Here is a 21,775-nt window from a genome sequence, read left to right on the forward strand (position 1 = left end):
ACACACACAAAAAAAAGGATACTTGATGGGGGGAACTATCAACGTACATGGATTTTTCTGTTACAAGCAATGAGAGACTGAAATTTGATTCTCCATTACCTTGATTAGTAGCAAAAAATGCAGGATTAAGCCACAATGTGCAGATCATTGTACATCCTAATTTCTACAGTTTCCTACATTCTTCTTACTGTTATAACTAGCTACACTCCTGTGAACATGGGTATACAGCACTATATACAATATATACCTTCCTTATCTGCCTGCTGTTCACATTCTTCAGGTGTTCATATTTTACATTCCCTATCACGTGAATTTAGCTGAATTTACTCATATTTGCCTTTTTAGCCTTTCCTCAGTAAGTAACTAACTAGTTTACTGAGTTGCTTTTCTCCTCTACTTTCTCTCCAAGTAAGGATTCACAAAACCTTTTTTTTTCCTTTTTTTTCAGTGGGTTATTGGCCACTTCAACATCTAAAGTAGTTGTGAAATAACACTCATCTTTCTGTCTTTTCTTCCTGGCACAAGAGGACCATCCAAAGCAGGCAGGGACAAAAGCAGCTCTCAGGTCACAGGTGCTAAGAATAATTAGGAGGGCATTGTTTGCTTATGGGCTTTGAAATATTATTCAACATCTTGGCATCTGAGCCAAGGGCACAACTGAGGCCTAAAGGAAAACAGGTTTCAGAGGTTTTGAGGAGCATGAGGAGATTTATACTAAGATTAACTTCCACGTGAGAGAGACAAGGGTGGTGTGTTTTAGAGACCAAGTATGGAAGCAGTGTACAAAAAGAATACAAAGAAACTTAAATTCACTCATTCATAACATTGGAACCAGTTCTTTTTTAATGAAGTCTAAGGCCTTATACTTATAACTAATAAATGCAAACTCATCTCATTCCATTAACTCAGATCCTCTATCACTCTCCTGGCCATCACAGGCAACATTCCTTCCATGGGGAGGGAAGTCTGCTGAGTTTATGCCTTACTTGCTTTGCATCCAAGGTTGTCACTCTTGAAACTCTGAATCAAATTAAATTATTGTTTTCACAAAAGGAAGGGAGGATAAAAATCAAGAGTGTGGTCCTTTTGTCATTAATTATTTCTTTTGCAATTTGAGTTGATGAAATCATTCCTCTTTTGTTTAGGAAGGGATTTCATACATCTCTGACTGGAAAGAAGAAAGAATGAGCTGTGACTAATAGGAACCAATATTTCTAAACATTAATCTGTTATAAAACAATGAAAAATGAAATGAAATCTCCTTTATCTTCGTAACAAGAAAACAAGAAGGTACCAGGTAAGGAGAAAATTTAATGAAAGACTGAATTTAAAACACACCAACACCAAATGTAAATAGTTTATCTCATTCTGCTGGAAGGCACATCATAATATCCCATCTATTTTTTTTTAAAAATAATAAAATAACCAAAACAAAGAAAGGTAAAAGCTAATTTGGAATAATCAGTCAAAAGATTCAGTGCTGAGGGTACAGATGTAGAACTGTACAGACTTTCAGTCTCATTTTAAATGTAAAACTTGCCTTGAATGGGCCAACCTGTAAGGAAAAATAATCTGAGGCCCATCTATGCAGGACATCTTTGTGGTTATTCACTGTCAGGTGACCAGGCAGCTAAAGAAAAAAGAATGTTCTCCCACACTTCCCACTCCAGTGTTTCCTGGAGTCCCCTAAGAACAAGAGGTTTGCTGCCTGAGGAGATGGAATATCCCTTGGAATGGAGATGCTACACTTGTGGGGTCTTTTTTTTTCACAAGGAGGGACTCTCCTAGATGAAACATGACTAAAATATAGGATATGTAATAGGTGCACTGAGAATCAATAAAAAAGGCCCTCACAGTAGCCACTTCTCAGTTTAGTAACTTAGCAGGTTTACATTCTTTTCTCCAAATACCAGGAGTAATTAGGCCATATGGACTAACTGGCTGCCAGTTCTTTTCCAATTTTCCTTCCTTTTTATTATTTTACCTTTTTTTTTTTTTTTTTACTTAGCAAATTCCTAGCCATTTTGAGTTAAACAAGCATGAAAATGCTTCCAAGAGTAATAAATTAATACGACGTGTGTGCATATATGCGTGAAGTGTATTATTTTTAATGTTTTCAATTTAGCAACAGACAAACTCACTTCTTGTTTGAAAAAGCACACGCTGACACTTCTACCTGAAGTGAACAAAATCCAAGCAAAGTTCCAAATTCATGCTTTCCTGCAGTCCTAAATTCAGTCCACAGTGGTGGAAACCAGCTGCTTCCATACAGCTTTCTATATCAAAAAGGTACAGGTTTAACCCTGGATCCTCCCTCAGCTAGCCAGGAATCTGAGACACCTTAAAAAAAATGTACTTATCTGATGTAAATTACATCATTAGAAATATTTGACACGTACAATTGTAATATTGGGAAAGCTTTGTCTGGACTCAGGAAAAAAGGGGAGTTTACAGCCTTTGGAAGAAGCCCCTCAGGACCACAAGGATGTTGTGAGGTTGTGCAGGGAAAAAATTAGAAGGGCCAAAGCCCAGGTAGAACTTATTCTAACTACTGCTTTGAAAGACAATAAAAAACGTTTCTATAAATACATCAGCAACAAAAGGATGGCCAAGGAGGATCTCCATCCTTTACTGGGTGAGAACAAGGAAGGGTTGGAAAAGGCTGAGGTACTCAATGACTTCTTTGCCTCAGTGCTAAACAGTCAGACCAGTTGTCCTCAGCCCCCTGAGCTGAAAGACGAGCACAGGGATCTTAGAAGCCTTTTCCAACCTAAAAAACTCAATGATTGGCTCCAATTTACTTTCCTAGCAGTGAAGAAAATCCTCATTTTAATTCCTTTTAAACAATGCTAATTTATCGAATAAAATAATTTATGAACAGCAGTTCCAAAGGAAGTGTTCTGATGTTAAGCAGTTTCCCAACAAGTGGTAAATTACTTTTTCCTCTTAAGATCTGGTCAGGGAAAAGAGAAGGAGCTCAGGCAGCTGTGTTGCAGTGAGTTCCTGTGATTGTGGCTCTATTTACAGTTTTTCAAGTGGAGCACAATGTAAAGCCACCATCCCCTTCTTGCTGTAGTGGCTGTGTAAAAACCCGGGGTAAAATGCAGATATTCAAGCTGCTGTGAAGCAGAGAGGCTGATTCTCACCAGGTGTAAACGGCTCAAAAGCTGGTGGAGCCCTGCCAAGTTACTCCAGCTGAGAATGAGCTCGGTGTAGATCCGCTCCAAACCAGCCAGCTATTTGTGTTTCTCTTGGAACGTGGCCAAAGGGCTCATGGAAGTGCCCAACTGTGTTTACATCTTTGAAACATCCCGAAATTGCCGCTGTCTGAGACTACACACCAGACTACAGATAGAGCTGGGAGTCCTTTTGTTCAAGGGGGAAAGAAAAAAAAAGGTGGGGAGGGGAAATAGCACCAAAACAACAACAACAAAAAGCACTTGAAACTTTAAAATCGGCTCTGTCTCATAAAATTAAACTTTCGAGCAAACGCGAAAAATAAAGAGAAAACTGCTGGGGGGGATTGCAATTTCACTCTTGTGGTTTATGAACTGCAGGAAAGTGAAGCCAATTCCCTGTAGTGAGATTACAGGTCTCCTCTTCTATAGGTCTTAAATTAAAAACCAGCCGAATCCAAAGTGAGCTAGTTTACTGGATCAGAGGATTCAATTATTTCTGCTAAGTAACTGAATGTGAACTACTTCCTTTTAATAATACACAACTAATAATTACTGCCCAAGAAAGGAACTTTTTCCCTAGCAAGCTAATTAAACTAAAGCAATGCATTTTTCAACTGCTCTCGAATTAAAGTGAGAAACATTGCAAAGCAAACAAATGCAAATCCCCACTCACATACAGAAATGTAAAGGCACAGAATGTTGCAAGAAACTGGGTTGGCCCAAAAATGTTGCGTTGAAATCAACATAATTTGTGGTCTATGCAGGTATTCCTAGGACATAGTGGAGGAACACAACTGCAAAGTGGATGCAAAGCACTTCTGGATTCATTTACTGCTTCAGCTCCCCCTGCAAGAGGTCACTGTGAAATGTGTTACAGAACTGATCCAGATCCCTCACACACAGAAGTAACCAGGAGGTGTCTAATTTACTGATTTTTCCTCTATTGTGACTCCTCTAGGACTGAGCTGTTCCAGACTCTTCAGCCCCAGGCAATGCTTGGAAGAAATTTTATCTGAGAGAAAACATTTTCTGGAACGTTCGTTAACAGGAAAAGAAAAAAAAAAAAAGGATATTCTAAACTGCTGTGACTTTAAAAAAAATCCCCTGGGAAACGGTAAAATCAAATTTCTCAGGAGTGGCTAATAAGTAGGATTTATTGCCTTGGTTTGACTGGGATGATATTTATGGACTATAATAGGTGTAGTTCAATCTACATTCTCCATTCACATGGAGAATTATTTAGTTTATAATAGTTAATAACAGTTTAGTTTATTTAGTTAATAACAACTATATTCTTTCAACATGGCATAGAAAATTCACCTGGAGTTGAGATATTTTTATGTTGTTCCATACACATTTTTAAAGCAATGTTAATGACTCTTGTCAATTCATTGCAGTCACTTAATTTGTATGAAAACATTCATTAAAGAGGCCTCTCCTGGATTCAGGATGACTGCTCACAAAAGCAACAGCACCTGTATACCCAATATCTGCTGAATGAGATTCACATTTTCTGTATTCCCAAGTCATGCAATAAAAAAAAAAACAAACAAAAACACTTTCCCAGACAAATTTATTACATCAAATGCACCAATTTTAGCAAAAAAAAAATTAAAAAAAGGAGAAAAATGATCCAGTGATCTGTTCCTGATGTTAAAGAGCCAGAATGATGCACCCTTAAATGCCAGAATGATGCACCCTTAAATCTCACTTTCTGCCACTGGAAAACCTTTCACACTTCAGGAGTTCAGCATCATCCAGCTCTCCCCACCACTTTCCCTGAACAGCTGAACTTAACAGATCAAAATCATTTTGCAGGAAAACTCATGCTTATGATCTTCCATATGCTGCAAACTAAACTACAGTGCATTGTGGTTTTTAAGTGTTTTTAGAAGCAGCACTTCCAGAAGGGAAAATGGTTTCCTGTAAGTATGAAAGAGGAAATAAAAACACCACTCCAGCACTCTGTTAAAATACAATTAAACCAGTATCTATGTGCCTCAGGCTGATAATTAATATATCTTTACAGGATGATGAACTTGGCTTTCTCTCTTCTAAGCATGCTGCCATTTCTTACACATCTGTCACAACTCACCTACCTTTGAATGCCTGAAATAAAACACCCTCAGCTTTCTAACCCTAGTAATGCAGCCACATCAGGCAGGTTCAGATGCCAAATTTCCCTCAAAAATGTCTGAAACTCGAGATGCCTCAATTCCAAATAACGAGAGGAGTCTATTATTCCCACTCATGACTTTCATTTTCTTCAAGGAACACCTCAGTCTACCTAATTCAGGTGGTCATTTACTCACTTCTATTGCCTGCCTTAAAGCCACTAATTAAAAAAGCTCCAAATAGTTCCCAACTTTAACAATCAGGCAACACCCACCACTTTTAAAACACATTTATGAGCAACCAAACCCAAGCATTCTCCAATACATCCACATCCAGGATTTCTGCATCTGTCCATAAAAAACTGTAGCACTGACAGAGCCAGATATCAAAACAAGTCACCTGCCCTAAAATCTGCTGTATCTGAAGTTTGCAAGAATTTTACAGGGGTATTTAATTGCCTCAGAAGACTGTACAGAAGCAAATGCACCTTGGTTATTTGTGTTTTTATCTTCTGACAGGGCGAGGGTGCAGAAAGAAGAGAACATAAGAGGATCAGGTATTTTACTTAGAAAAACTTCTAATATGGTTTTGTCCAGTCACACAAACTTTGAGTCTCTATGTATTTTAGTCATGTGCAAGTCACTGAATAGGGTTTTTTTTGCAGATCTGAAAGGGGGCAGAAAAAAAAGGATCAGAGTGGTCCCTTTGAGGCAGAAGTTCTTGTTTTCTGTGAATTTTACAGGGAGTGAAACCCACAGTAGAACAAGTATAACACTCCTGCTCCCAACTTGGGAGGTATATTATATTAAATTAAATCGATATTTTATTTTAATACAGTTTCATTTTAATTGATGTTCACCTCAATGAGTGTAAAGATTTCTACCAGGTCTGGGAAAATAAACATGAAGTGATTCATCACTGGCAAAAGCAAAGCGTGTCCCTCTTGTGGAATGAATCTATAAATCTTTGCTACATTATTTTACTGATGGAAACTGAGTTCAGTGAGGAATGAAAGAGGCTATTACAGCTGTTCTTGAGAAGATGGAGGTGGAAAGGGCTGAAATGGAGACCTTGGGAATGGGTGGCCTGGAGTCTGTGTGGGACAAAAGTAAGGGGAGAAGCTCCAAAAACCCCAGAGTCCAGCCCAGGCACCTGTCACTGCAGGGAAAATGGTCACAAATGCCACTCTGGGCTGATATTAATATTTGCTCTGCCATCTTCCCTGACTGGGAAATGAAACTTTCTGGAGCTCCAGAAGGCCTTTAACAAAAGAATGAAGGAGGAAATGAGAATACATAGACACTAGGAAAAAAATCCTAATTCTGCGAAAAGAAAAATGAGGGGTTCTGTTTCCCAGGGATAGAGCCCTCCAGATAAGCAAAGCCAAGTAAAAATCCACCATCTGGGTAATGAGTCTGGAGACAATCTCATCCTAAAAGGCTTCTTTAAGCTAGCCAGGCCAATATGTCATTTAGAATAATGAAATTGTCACATGTTTGCAAGAGGGCTTTGACTGTCCTTTCCTTTCACACATGGTGGAAAATGAAAAAAAGTGCTGGAGAAGATAAAATGCTCTCCAGCCCCCTTGTACGGCTGTTTGGAAGCAGGAGGACCAAAGTTTCTCCTGCAGTTGTGTACAGTTCTTAGAAGGATTGTGGAAATTCAGTGGCTACTGCCACTCATATTTCTCTTGCTCTATCAAGTAAAATGTGTCTTATCCAGTCACTAATGCACAACAATCCACCTAATAGAAAATGCCCATGGAATTCTGGCCATTTTTCCCAAGATCAGAGCAAATGAACAACTTTTCCATAAATGTGAGGCGGGGGTGCAACATCAGACATTGGAGGAACAGCCATTATAAGCTCTGCCAGACACAAAGAGCTTCTGATTATTGATCAGGGGGCAGTTCATTAGTGTTTAGGTCTTATCATTAGTTACTGCACAAAACAGGTGAACAGAGAGACAAATTACTCACTGAGCTGTAAAAAACCCAATGGGAAAAAAACACATGGCAAGGTAGAGTGAATTACTGGAGCCTTTTACAGCAGAGGTGGCAACACTCAGGATCCCACACCCGAGTATGAACCTCAGAGATGTGTTCTCATGTTGATACATAAAAGCACAGGCATCTTTCTAGGTGTTTATTTTCACATGGCAATTCTGAACATTGGCTGTAAAAGGAATAATATACACTTGACTCATTCAGCAAGCACAGCAGATCTTGTGCACTGATTGCATCAGGAGTTTTTCGTGCAAAAACACTGTGTAATTGTGCAATTAAAATCTCTAGCAATGCAGAAACAAAAGTGGATGGTGCAGTCTGCCTCCAATCCAGCTGCAGCTAACACTAAAACTCTTACCTGCAAGATAAAAACACGTTGGGGGGTTATGAACTACAATAGAAGGCTGAAAATCTATGACTGAAATACTCACTAATCATGTACTAATATGGTTTTGTGAATGATGACATCACAGAGATAGGACAGAAACCTAAAGGATGGATCCTCTGCCACCTCTCTGGTATTCCTGCTTGCTTTATTTGTACTTCTGTGTCACCATTTTTTTCTCTTACTGAAAAACAAATGAAACCCCTCTGGAAAACGGCTTCATCTTCGGGAAGGCTCAGCAGCCAAAATAACCCTATATTGAATTAATATACATAATTATATTGGCTATTCTATCTGCCTGACTTTTCTCACAGCAGTTCAGAACAAACAAGGGTGTTTAAAAGTACTTCCCAACCAGCTGCTTTTCCATTTTACAATAAGTGCTCCTGAGGAACTAAAGTCTTCTGTTTCACATTCACAGCAACTACAGCTAATTTCTACACAAGATTTGTTCTAGGTCTGTGAATATGGGCTGAGTTTTGCTGGGATGAAACAAGAGTGCATCTTCCTGCTACAGAAAAATATAAAAATCAGGGTGTCCTGATTGGAAAAGACCCAACAGGGCTACACTAAAAGGGAATGCATTAGGAAGAGCATTCCCAGCAGGTCAGGGAGAGGATCCTCCAGGAAGGTTGGACCAGATGACCCACTGTGGTCCCTTCCAACCTTCTAAGTTATTATACTTCTTTTCCTTATCATCTATACTGATAATTTGTGGTCCAAGATACCAGTGCAGCAAATACTAATTCCTAAGTAGCTGCTTTAGTGCATTGCAAACTTGCATTTCAAAATGACTGCTCAACGACAAGATGTGCATAATTAACATTTAAGACTGTTAAATTTTTGTGAGTGAGTAGAGGCTCGATCTGGCACTTGAAATCTTGCCTTTGAAGCCCAGGAGAGTCAAAGAACTGGTGTCTGAGACAAAACAGTGTCCCATTTCTTCTGTGCAATTAAAAACAACCACTGAGTTTTAGATAATAACAGAGGACAAAATACCCCAGTGCTATTAAAAATATTTAACCACACACAAACGGTACATATTTAAAAGACCTTAGAGACTGACATGTTATGCAAACCAGTAGAGCTCTCATGGTTTAATTTGCAACTAAAACATGAACATTTTAGTACATTAGTACAATCTAATGTGTATATAGGTTATAAATATATGTGTGTGTGTGTTTGTGTTGTAGGTTATATATAAAAATGCAGATGGCTACAGGCAAAAGACAGTAAGTTAGTGCTGGCTGGCCCTCACTCAGACCCTACTCCAGTGTTCTCAAAGTCCTTTGCAACTATTGATTAACCTGTTTTATGCATCTCAAGCTTCTAATTATTTATAAAAAGGATGAAGTAACACTGATTAATTATAAAAAGGATGAAGGTCAGCACTGTAACCAGAAACGGAAAGGCAGGATTTGGGCCCCCACTCTTTTAGGTTCCAGATAGCTCACCTTCTAAATGTCATGTGTGGACAGCACACCTAAACTGTAATCTGGAGTTCTTCAATTAAACAAAACCACTCAAAAAGCTAGATGTGTATTTTTTCAAAGGCAGGAAAATTACTGTAGGATACTAGACAGGCAACTGCTTGAAATTTAGCTTTGAGTTCTGAGATCTTAAAGAACTCTAAATTTTGAAGTCTTCACTACGCCCATAAGCACTTTCTAAAGGACTGGTTTTGTGATGCGAGGGCAAAAAAAGAATCACCACAGAAAGTTCAGCAAATTTCTGAGGTTTTTTAGAGCTTACATTACCAGGGTGTAGAAAGAGGCTGTGACAAAGCTCTCTTTTTAGGGTGAATGAAGCCCAGGGACAGAAAGAGCTGCTGAAGAACAGTAGTGATCAGCAGGCACAGACGTGTACTACAGCCTGAAATCTAGCAGACAGCTAGTTTAACCCACACAAAAGAGCTGCTTCTCTCCCCAAGTTTTCTGGCTGGTGGGTTGGCTGATGGGACTTTGCTACTTCTGCATCTGCTGCTCTGATGGATTAATGACAAGCCACTTATTACTGCTATTATTGTCAGTGTTGATGTTTCCACTGGACATGTCACCAGCTGGCATGGCAACTTCATTCAGCACTGCCTTACAGCAAGCAAAAAAACCTCCCAGTTTGGCTGGAAGACTTTCATCAAGACTTTCTCTCCCATATGGAGTAAGCAAATATCTTCAAAAGACCTTGCAACACTCATCTTCCAGGACCATAAGGGGGTGGGAGATGAGTTAGCAACGCTGTGAAACATGTAGTGTGGAAGTTGAGATATAACCTGAAGTTGCATAAAAGATGGAAAGGAAAGCAATCTTTTTTTTTTTCCTTGAAGAACAGGTCATGCCAGACAGCTCAGACAACTTGTGCAGCGTGACAGAATTTGTGCACAAAGGGAACGTGGCAGATCTGATTTTGCAGAAACATTATTTATGGGTTAGTGGGTGGACAAAAGTTTCCTCAACAGATTTTTGCAGATCTAATCATACACAGAAAGTTCAAATGGCTCCCTTTAGCCTCTACTTAGTGCTGCTTTATAGATAGTGTTTTGCCTTAATTTAATTTCTCTAGACTTTTAATAAGACTTTTGGTACTTTAGTGCCTGGGAAATTATTCCTGACACTGGAAATATGGTGCCTTGGTTATGAACACTGCAATGAAGATATGAAGTTGCCAGACATATTGTAAACAGAGCATAATTACACTATTTAGAGTTGAACATCAAAATGGGAAGAGATGCCAAGTGGCATTTCTCAGAAGTTAATATTGGGACTGATACCATCTAATATCTTCCCAAATAATTTGGAAAATGAAGTAAAGTGCACGCTGACTGCATACACGGGAGATGCAAGAGGAAGATGAACTACAGCACAGCAGGTGGGGAGGTTGAAAAGAAGAACCAGAAGGATCTGGAGATCTGAGAGGGAGAGAGAGAAGGGTGCACTTAAGAGGGAAACTATTTCATGTAGAATAATAAGCTTAGAGAAAATTAACACCCATCTCGAGCAACCAAATGGGAAAACGCCAATTTTCATTAAAAAAAAAAAATATATCCAAGAGATTTCACAGTTTATTCACACTGAAACTTCACATTGGGGTACATGCATCAGGTTTGACAACTTGTTTGCTACATTTCAGCCTGATGTGATTTTAAAAGGAAGAATAACAGATTCCCTTCACAACCTGCCTTTTAAAATGCAGTTTGACTTATTTTAAACGTATACCAAATGCTCAAAAAAGACCTAATTTACAGTCCTGTTAGCAGAAATAACACAGAGTAATGTATCATCAGGAAGAGACACAGAAGCAGCACATACAAGGTCCAAGGTGGAAGTCAGGAAGCCAAAATCCAAGTGTCTGATACTGTCAAGGAGTTCTAAGTGTCCACTGTGCAGTAGAGCAAAACCCATGAAATACACTGATTTTTTGACTTTAGAAACTCAGCTATACCCTGGAGAAATCTATTACTCTATAAAGGAAAGATTCTGAGGGATTCTTTTTTAAAAAAGGCCTTCACAAATGCTGAAATAAGTTAAATGACTTATAGTCATTAGTATACACTAATGAACCTTAAATATTGTCTGTAAATTAACCATAAATATTACCTGTAAATTATCTATCACCTGCAAATTATCTATTCAACATTATCTGTAGGATAGAAATTGCTAAAAGGATGTACCCTTGCAATAAAAATTAACCTGTAATTAGATAAACTCACCAGGGATAGAAAACATACTTGCTGACACAAAAGCCCCCTACATGGACTATGCTCCTGGCGAGAGTTTGAAGAGCACACTTGTCTTTTCCCCATCATTATTTGGTTAACCATACCCCCAGTAAAGCACATTATTTTGTCACAGGAATGATTCATTAGGAGAAAATTACACAAACTTTATCAAACTGAGTGTTACTTTTCTTCCTAACACAGCAATCCAAACATAGCTGATGCACACAAAACGGCCTGATGTGACAGCAATCAACAACAGTATTTTTAGGTATGCTTAAAAACCTGCTTACCAAGGGGAGCCATATATTCTGAATCCCCTCACCGTCACTTCAGAGTCTTGAAGATAGATGCAGTTTGTTAGGAGAGACTGTACATTTTCATAGCTCTCTGGCTTCAGCTTAGAAACAGAGGGGAAATAGTAAAAGTCCTGCTTGATTAAGTCAGCCATGAATTCCTGGTCAAAGGTCAATTCATGATTTCCTGCTATCACAATCTTGTATTCATAGGGCAGGCTACCTAAAACAGCGAAAAACAAACAAGTTACTTGTTTGATGGAAGATCTGATGGAAGAAAACAGACAGACAAACTGTTATTGATTCCTGTAATATTCTCACATACTTGAAACGATAGAGCACGTCCCTCCTCCACGTTATTGTAATTCCTGGTGATTCCAGGTAAATGACATTACTGCCTCTTCCACGGCACACTGTGATTTAGCACGCTTAGCATTAATGTGTTGAAATTACTTTCAACTCATCAACCTTAAAAACCAGTCTGCAGACTTCTGCTCTACTATTTACTTCTAGTTAATTGCCATTTGTGCTGCAAGTATCATTTACTGTGACAGTGATGATAACTCTTTGACAGAAATTAGGGTTCAAAGAAGATCAGCTTCGGAAAATCATGTCAGCTCCCTTCTCCCAGAGCTCAGGTCTTTGTCAGCTCGTGCTGAAGAGCTCTAACACCCTCACAGCTCGGGTCAGCCAGAGGGGTCTGCTGCCCTCTTTGCCCTGACATTAATATCAAGCCTTCAAGGAAGGCAGGGATTTGGTTCAGCTGTCAAAAAAACCCACATCCCACAGAGAAATCTCACAGTCTGCCTCTATCCCGTGTTTTTCCCCTGCTCCATTTTCTCAGTGACTTCCTCGGATCTGCGGACTATAATTTAAAGTGACTCATGTTCGAGAATATTTTACAACCCGTATTTAGTGAAAAACCTTAGCACAACCTCCTGAGGAAGGCAGGGATACATATGCCCACACACGTGGGTTCTTCCTGAGAGCAGCACCGAAACAGAAACTTTCCACCCGACTCTGCCTTTGGTTATTCCCTGGATTCTGCCCCTGGGAGTCGGCATCAGCTGCCTCAAAAAGCTCAACAGAAACCTTTAAGTACATCTGAGAGGAAACAAAGACAGAAACTGTGTAAAGCTGCATTCACCAGCTTTGTTTGTGCACTGTGAACTTGAGGACAGTCAGAAGAGGAGATTGGGACCAGAAAAGAAGTATTTTATTGAAAATCAAACCCACCTTGCACAGCTGCAATCTCGTGGGTTTTTTTAATTCTAAAAGTGTCTTGCTGATAACATAGAAATCTTTAGCAGTGGCAAAAGTTGATATGATAGGACTTCAGAATAAAATGCAACAGTGTGATTCAGAGTCAAGGGAACAGAAGACACGGTGTTGAACTTTGCCAGATGAAAAGATGAGGGTAATTCTTAAGTACAAGTTTCAGACACTTGCAACACCTGTATTAGGAAAACTGAGTGTACAGATTCCAGTCTTTCCTGTGGACCCAAGACATATGTGTCTTCAGAATACTTAACAGAAACTCTTTTCATGTATTTATTTAAATGTTGAAGATTCAATCATTTACCTGAAAGACTTTTCCTTTTTGCTTCTGAAACAGCCTTTTGCAGATGTGTCCTCTACCCCCACAAGTTTCTCAGGTGTGTGCACACATACACACAAGTGAAAAATGCTGTTTACGTGCTGCCATATGCATGGGCATCTACAGGCCTAAAAGAATTCTTGGGAAACAGGAAAAGAAAGAAACCCACAATATTGCTAACAATTCCATTTCTGTTCTGTTTTGTAAGTCTTTTCCAGCTCATCTGATCCATCCATCTAGCAGCCAAGAACCTGTGTGAGCTGGTTATAGTTGTTGCTTCCACTAATGTATTTATGTCATGTTGCTGTCTGTGGGTGTTACTTAGGCAAATTAGCAAATTACTCTAAATGTACAGTTACATTTATTATAGTGGCGGCCACAAGTGCTGCTGTAGTTACAGGTCTGTCAGCTTTTCAATTAACAACTGTGGTTTTTGATGAGTTTGCAGCTCAGTTTGCTGGGTTTTTTTTTCTTTCATTCCACACCAGGCCGTGGTAAAACTAATTCCCTCTCTTTGTCTCCTCAACTCTTCCTCTTCACCCTTTAAATATTATTTAAATAAAAAAATTATTTAAAAAAAAGATATTTTGTTCAAACCTTTTTCCTTAGAAGACTTTAGAACATGCTTTGCTTTTTACTCCGAGTGCTGCTGAAGCACAAAGTCAGCCTTAGTATAAACCTTTGAAACCTTGTTCTTGGCTGGGCACTGCTCTCATGAACTGTTATGTGTAAAAGCAGCTGCAGATGAAGACCCTCAGTTATCATATTTCCCACCTTCCCTGCTTCCTGTGTGATCCACACTCACCAATGTTCACTCCAGAGTGCTGAACATCTCTTTACAGCAAAGCACAGTCCCCAGGGGGACCAACACCACAATCTAATCTGGTAGGTCAGCACAGTCCTGAGAAATGAATGTTCCAAGTGCCTTTCACAGGAGTAAGATCCACCAAACACCAGCACTATCTGATCAACACCTACCTTAAAACTACCTTAAAGCAGCAACTCCTTCCTGCTTCTGACCTGCAACTTCTTACTTTTCCTTTTCAAGCATTATTAATTTCTCTGTATTTTCTCATTCCATTATGTCCTTCCAACCCAAATCCCTACTTTTCCATCCCCAGGCACAGACTACTGCACAATTTGTAGCCTTGGCTTGGTCCTTGGTTACAACCAAGACATGCCCAAGAGCACATGGCCTAATAGCTGCTGCATGGCAGTGTTTGTACACGAGTCCATACCTTTGGAACAACCACTTCTCCATTTTTTTTAGGCCAATCTTGATCTTAGATTATTCAAACACTTCCAGGTTGATCAGTTTATTCCCACACCCGTGCTTAGGATGGAGTAGCTCCATCCAAGAAGACTCTGCAGTGTGTTTTTGTGATTTTTGATCCCCTCTGGAGTGTGGGAGTCTTTCAGTGAAAAAAAAAACCTGCTGCAAACAGAGGCAAGTCCAGCAGAGAAGTGTCAGGATGGTTGGGGAATGTGGGATATGGGGAGAGGCCGAGATCTGAGTCTGCTCAGCCTGGAGAAGGTGGAGGGCAGACCCTGCCCTGTCTGCAACTGCCCGGGCTCAGGAGGAAGAGAAGGCCAAGCTCTTCTCAGAGGTGCAAAAATGGTGACAAACACAAGTGGGAACATGGTACAAGGAAAGAATGAGGATGGTGAAAGAGCAGAAGAAGTGCCCAGAGCAGCTAGGAGGTGTCCACCCTTGAAGACACTCGAAATTGAACTGGACAAGGTTCTGAGCAGCCTCCTCTCTAACTGGCCCTGCTTTGAAGAGGAGGCTGGACTCAATTCCCCTCCATCCTGAGTGGTTCTGTGGCACTTTCCCAGGACTGGAGAGCACATTCCATTAAGTTTGGTGCAAGTTCCTCACTCTCATGTAGCAGATGAGTAGGACTAAACACCCAACTGATAGCCAATTAACATTTGATGCCAACATATGGCTTTGCTGGTGGGCAGGTAGCAAAACCTGCTAATACAGAAGCTCTGTGTAGACAATGACATTACAGAAAATTTATGGCTGTCACAGGAATTCTGCACACATATCCAGGACAAAATTAATTCCCCAGAAAAATTAAGGCAGCGAGCACGTAAGGAACAGATCTGCCCTTCAGGAGTGCCAAGAAACACTTGCAAGAACATATGCTATGGGAGTCAAAGATGTGATTTCAAACAAAAAAAAAAAAAAAAAAAAAAAGGAAAAATTATTAATTTGGGGGTATGTTGCATTTTTTTTCCTGATCTCTTCTTTTGACCAGCCAAAACAAGATTAAGTGTTTTTGCCCAAAGACCAGGGATCCTCCTGTTCTTATCGCCTGAGAAGATTCTGTTAAAATATGCCTGTAGTCTGGACACAAACTACAACTAGAATTGGTTGGAAAAGTTTTACCTATACATTTTTCCGTATTAAAATTATTAAAATACCACTTGGATGGAATGGGATATATTTGGAAATTCATGTAGTGATTCTGACATTACCAAGGAAACAAAATGAAGCAAAATGTCAGTTTAAAATATTTTCGGGTGAATAAAAATTTCATTGCTAAGCAAAATTTCACTTTTTATTCTAGTGTAAGGGTTTGGTTGTGTTTTTTTTTCCTCTCATAATGTTTAACTAGAAAGAAACTAAACTTATTTTCCTCCATAATCAACTTCTAGCCACTTCATCCTATTTGGAATTTGGAATCAAAAGAAATGTTTATAAATTAAAATCCTGTCAGGAACACACTGGCTCAAATTCAGTGCTGGGTTTCAGAGGTTCCTTTTTCAGGCCACATCCAACTTTTACCTTCTGCCAGTTTGGGATGGGGCTCCAAGACACCATCATTCTTTCAGCCTCTATCTCAGCATGGGATCAGGGATTTTCCCCATCCTTTTCCTTCTCTGCTACATGGTCCTTTATCTTTCCTGCCTCATTTTCCCCTCTCCTTCCCATTTTGTAATCTCCCTTTTTATGCAATAAAACACTGGACCCACATCTTCCCCTTAATTTAGCAGTTTTAGCAAAAGATACCTTTTTCTTATGGGAAAAAAAAAAAACAACAACTTGAAGAAGTACAATGCTTTAGAAGACAATTCATCACACAAAAAATTCTGCCCTGAATTTCCTGCATTGATAGAATTCCTTATTATTTGAGGTTATTTTACTATCAAAAAGCCTGGGATATCATATTTAGCTCATAATTACCTTATATATAGCCAGATGGTATTACCATCTTACAAGCTTAACTACAAGCCCTCCTCAGAAAGTTTCTTAGCCTTCATTTGCTCAGTCTAAGAATCTGATAGGAGTGCTGGTAATATAACATGTATAAGAATATATATCTCTATATATATTGTTTAGCTAGTAACATCTTTGTTTATTCCTTTCATTACCGTAGATTGCTAATTAAGAAAATCAACTGAACATCTAATTTTTGGGTGTTTATGCACCAATTACAAAATGATTGTGGCCATTTTTAACTCCTAAACTACAGTAGGTCCTTTTTATGGCGAACATAATTTTTTTTTCCAAAATAACTTGAAGCGCTGGGGAGCCATAACTTGAACAACGAGCTGCACAACGCGAAGGGCTCAACAACCCGCCTTTGTTTGCTGTTTCTCTGCGTCTGGGTTTGTTCACAGCAGAATTCTGAGTGCTTGAGGTTCCTCCTGCTCTATCAGCAAGGCAGTAAACGAGAGATCAACGCTGCAAATAACTCAAGAGCAAATTCGTGGTGTCTCCGCTCCTCTTGTACTGAGAGGTTCAGCATCTTTATCAACCAGCAAAGCTCCTCTGCAGCCTGCAATTGTTATCAGCTCCCAACTCTGCTGAGATAAATGCAAACTTGTACAGGCAGATGTGTGCTTTGCTTCTCTCCTGGTACTGAGCAGAATTTTTAGTATTCATTAAAAGCACTGACAATCATGTAAGTGCCCACTTAATGCTTCTTCCCTCTCATTCCAACCTCTTAGAATGCAGCAGTGAGTGATATAGTGGAAAGGCTGCATTAACTGTCTCAGATTGCTTTTTAGCATCTTTTTGACAGTTCTGTGTTTCAACACTGGGGCTGATGTCTGGGAAATTCACATTAACATATTTTTTGTACAGTGTGTAATCTGGAATAATACTGTAAATGAACACTCCCCCCCCAAGTCATCTGTAACCTGCTACCTCCAGCCTTTCTTGCACTGAAGAAGCCAGTAATTACACCAAACACTAAACCAGCAAACACACACAGTGCTGCTCTCATTTGGAAAACAGGATTTCTTAAAACAGACAAAGGCAAATCAAACTAAAACATGCCTGATAATACTCGTACCCAGGCTCGTTGATACACTGTGTTTTATACACACCCACACACCTGTAATGACTGGCCAAAATCACTTCTAGTGGAAAAGTGGCTTCCTTTCGACCTGGCTTATTAAATTATCCTGTAATTGTGCAGAACCAACCCAATGCAAGCAGCAAACTAGGCCATTGGAGCAGTTGCAGCGAGTCAAGACAAAAGGTTGAGTAGCTCTGTACCTTCTGTCCCACAACAGTCAGTAACAAACACCTCCAAAACTGCACAGCTGCAACTGAACCTTCCTTTGCTGTGTCCCCTTAGGTTGTGGCACTTGATGGCTTGAAAACCACCAAGTCACAGGGTCCATTTCCACAAGTTGTTTTTTTCTTTTCTTTTTACTTTCTGGGATAGCTACAGTCTTAAATAACATATTTTTCTGAGGAGATAAATTTCCACCACAGCCTTTAAAATATTCTAGTTCTGATTACAACATCTATCTGGGGACCAGGAAAGCAAAGGAGACAGAGAACTGAGTTAAAAAGTAGCAATTAAAAAATGTTTTACACTTCCTACATGGATCCTTGTGCACACTGATAGAGATTCCTGTGCAGATCTTCAGATCCCACGAAGGTGCTCTCAGCATCTCCCAAGTTGTCACCTTGTGGAAGGGAAGACTACAAAGAGCTGTGTGTCATGTCACAGCACTAATAACAAGGTTTAATGTTTGTGTACAGTGCTCCACCAGAGATGTTCAAAGTGCTGCACTGGGAATAATTAATCCTCCAACAAATCCACATAGTAGGTGGATCAAGCATCATCTCCACAATTTTACAAGGGGAAGAACAATAAAGAGGCTGTCAAACCTGAAGATGACTAACTAGAATTTGGTTGCCTGTCTTCCTCAGGCTCTTTCAAACCTCTCTGCCAGAGGCAGTGGCAGTTCACAGAATCACATTCCAGACCTTTCCATGGCTGTTCTTTGCACTCCCGGGCCACGCTGCCTTCCTAAAGCCAGACTTATCTGCTAGTCTGGACTAACACTGGGGGTTGTGCTCACTGGAGGGGTCAGACAGCTCAGTGTTTATGAAACCAGAGACTCAGAATCCTGAAGTTTGGCTACTTTCCACTCCGTTCATGGAAAGAAGCCACCTCAGGATTGGTACAAAGGGCGAGAAATCCCCCAAAAGCAAACCTGTGTTTGGAAGGAGGAAATGAAGGACAAATGCTTCAGCACCTACCACTTCTACAGCTTCTCACCACCAGGATGTGGAAAACAGTTGGTCTGGATCATCTTCCCTATACAGGGATGTAACTTAAAACATTCCTGAGACTCACAGCAACCAACTTAATATTCTGAAGTTTTCAGGACAGAGTAACTCCCCAAAACTGGAGAAATACTGGAAGGGTGTGTTGCAGAGCACTTTTCTGTGCCCTGCTGTACTGTCTGAGCCTTAGGTGGACAAATGGATCCAAGCCATCTTACACTGAAGAAATCCAATAAAACCCAACTTTTTCTATTTTTTTTTAGTATGCCCAGTCTTTTAAAAATGACATCTGTTCTAAATCCCTATACAGCTCAATGTTTCTCACTGCATTTCCAAAGCCATTCTTTTGTAAATAGATAATTAGTGCTTAAATACTTCTTTCAAGGGGTTTCTACATTAACATAAAAATAGTGTAATTACTGATGGTCAAAATGGCATGACTACAATTTGTAAATTTTAATTCCTTTTGCTGCTCTGAAGCTGATTTTTTTTCATCTTCAACATGATTTTAATCTGTTTTAAATGTGACTATTATTGGAACTAAAAATATAAAAATGTTAAGATAGGAAGAAAAATAACTACCATCATTTTGCAAAGCTGAGCAATAAAGCAGAAGTAAAGCTAAGCCTACTGACCACAGGCTTTTCTGAAAATCTTTTATCAAGAACTTAAAAGTAGGGATGATGTTTATTGACCAAAATTAGCTGATTCTGTCTGCAGAATTTAATGCTAGAGGATTAGATCTAATACAATCTAATACTAGAAAGAGGTAATTTTAGTAGTGCTAGTTCCTCTCTTCACTCTGAAGTATTTTTTTAGTCTGAAATAAAAATATTATCCTTTGAGCTGAATCTGCCCAGGTCAATTCCTAAAGGGCATGTCAAATAATGTAATCTTTTTTTTTTGTGTGTGTGTGTGTGTGTGTGTACAATAAGCACATAAGAACAACATCCTCATGAAAATACTCTGAAGAGCTAATTATTGTTTTCCAGCACAACTCAAAGCCACCTTCTGTTTTTGTTTTTTTTTTTTTTAATCCCAATTTAGCTTGAACTTGAATTTCAAACAGGAAGTCTGTCTTTGACACTGGAAAATCTCAAGGAAACACACTGAAATAATATATATTGTAAAATGTGTTAGTTTAAGTAATCTTTCCAATCTATGCACAGAAGAGACTTCTCAGAGAAAGTATGGAATTATGTGTTGCAACTTACACCACAGATCAGCTATTTAGTTAAATTTCCAGGAAAGTAACCCACATGCTCCAAGTGAAAGTGGGTCCTGGAGCATGCACAACTTGGAAATGATATTCCAGGCTGGAGCAAAGGGAATTACATGAGCAACTCAGCCAAGCAGGCAATTTCCAGTGCCAACAACACTGGAGATTAAAAAGCAGAGACATTTTTGGAGTCATTATTTGATAAGTGCACTAAGGCAGGACACGTGGTTTTGTGTTTGTCCTGCAACACATTTGATTTATGTGCAGGTAGGGAATAAATAACCAAAACTAAAATCATGAAAAAGCTGAGGAGAAAGAGAAGCTGCTGTGCATAGTGAGCCTGATATATCTTATGATGTCATCTGGAAGAGATGCTCCAGCCCTCTGATCATTTTCTTGACCCTCCTCTGGACCAGTTTTAACAGGTCAATGCATTTAGAAACAATTCCCCCAAATCCTTTTTGGCTGTTCAAAGTGTTATCTGTTAAAATCTCCTGGGCATGCTGGAAAATTAGCATATGTTCAAAGTCATCCTTGTAATGTCATTAGCAAGTTTCCCTGGCTTCGTGGCCTTCTGTTCAGTCCTACCATAATACAGATTTTGTACTTCATTTTTTCCTGATTCTCCAAAACTGTATCTTCAAATTCAAAAATACAGTAAGAGAACTAACTAGATTAAAAAAAAAAGAAAGAAAAGGAAAATATGAAGTATGAAAAGAGGAGAAAGGTCAATTAAGGAAAAAAAAAAAGGGAGGGAAATGACTGGGTTGGCAACATTCATAGGCTTTGTAAACTGACTATTGGGCCCCTCTTCCCTTAATTTTCTAAGTTACCCTAAAAAAGTTCAGCAAAATAGAAATCTCACTTCATGATATTGCATGACTGGGCAATAAGAGGACAGATGAGACTGAACATAAATTTATGCAGAGTAATTCAAGTGCTGGAAAAAACACACCAACTGTAGACACAGTGATGGGTTCTGAGCAAGGTATTACCATACAGGAAAGAGTTGATAGAATTATATTAGGAAATTTTATGACAATGCCATCTCATTGTTCAGTCACACAGTTAGAAATGAAAACAGAATAATCCACAACACCAGAAAGGAAAAGAGAACTAGGAAATCTCATTTGCCGGGGAATAAATCTGTGGTGTTCTCAGATCACGTGCAGGTCTGGTCTCATCATTTCTAAAAGGATACAAAGAGGTACAAAGAGTGACACAGGTGATCAAAGGCATTTAAGGACTTCTGAACAGTCTTCAGCCTTAAAAATATCTTAAGGGCAGATATGGGACGAGCCTATAAATTCTTAAGCAGAACAAAGATGAAAATCACTTCCCTCTTCCAGTATTAGGAAATACCAAATGAAATGAGCAGGTTCAAAATAAGCACAGTCCACCCCACCATCCCTGTCACATTGTGGAACTCTGTGTCTGCACTCAAAATGTGCACAGATCCAAAAGGCAATTTAAGAACTAAGAAATGAAAACCCTGTGTATTTAATACAAAGTAATGCTGTGGCTGCAGGAGCCCTTGGAGTGCCTGCCAGAGAAAGCTGAGAAAATAAGCATATCCAGTTATCACCAGCATTTCATCTTTTCCACAGGGTTAAACCTGGCCCTGGTAAAAGTCCCTCCCTGAGAAGGGGAGAGGGGTTTAGCAGAAACAAAACATGAGAGGAAACAACTAATTACCAAAAAGAACGAATGGAAAGGAAATCAAGCAGA

At 39.4% G+C, this 21,775-nt stretch overlaps 1 protein-coding gene across 3 annotated transcripts in view; it reads right to left on the reverse strand.

The window, feature by feature from the left end:
• The window catches only part of MPPED1 (metallophosphoesterase domain containing 1), a 58,035-nt gene that overhangs the window by 13,938 nt on the left and 22,322 nt on the right, over nucleotides 1-21,775 (reverse strand). For all 3 annotated transcript variants that reach the window (XM_064654098.1, XM_064654097.1, XM_064654099.1), the window contains exon 4: nucleotides 11,690-11,911. In XM_064654098.1, coding sequence (XP_064510168.1) covers nucleotides 11,690-11,911 — 222 coding nt within the window. The remainder of the gene's footprint in view (nucleotides 1-11,689; nucleotides 11,912-21,775) is intronic.

The sequence above is a fragment of the Pseudopipra pipra genome, chromosome 5 (assembly GCF_036250125.1).
Source record: "Pseudopipra pipra isolate bDixPip1 chromosome 5, bDixPip1.hap1, whole genome shotgun sequence".
Classification (NCBI taxonomy): Eukaryota; Metazoa; Chordata; class Aves; order Passeriformes; family Pipridae; genus Pseudopipra; species Pseudopipra pipra.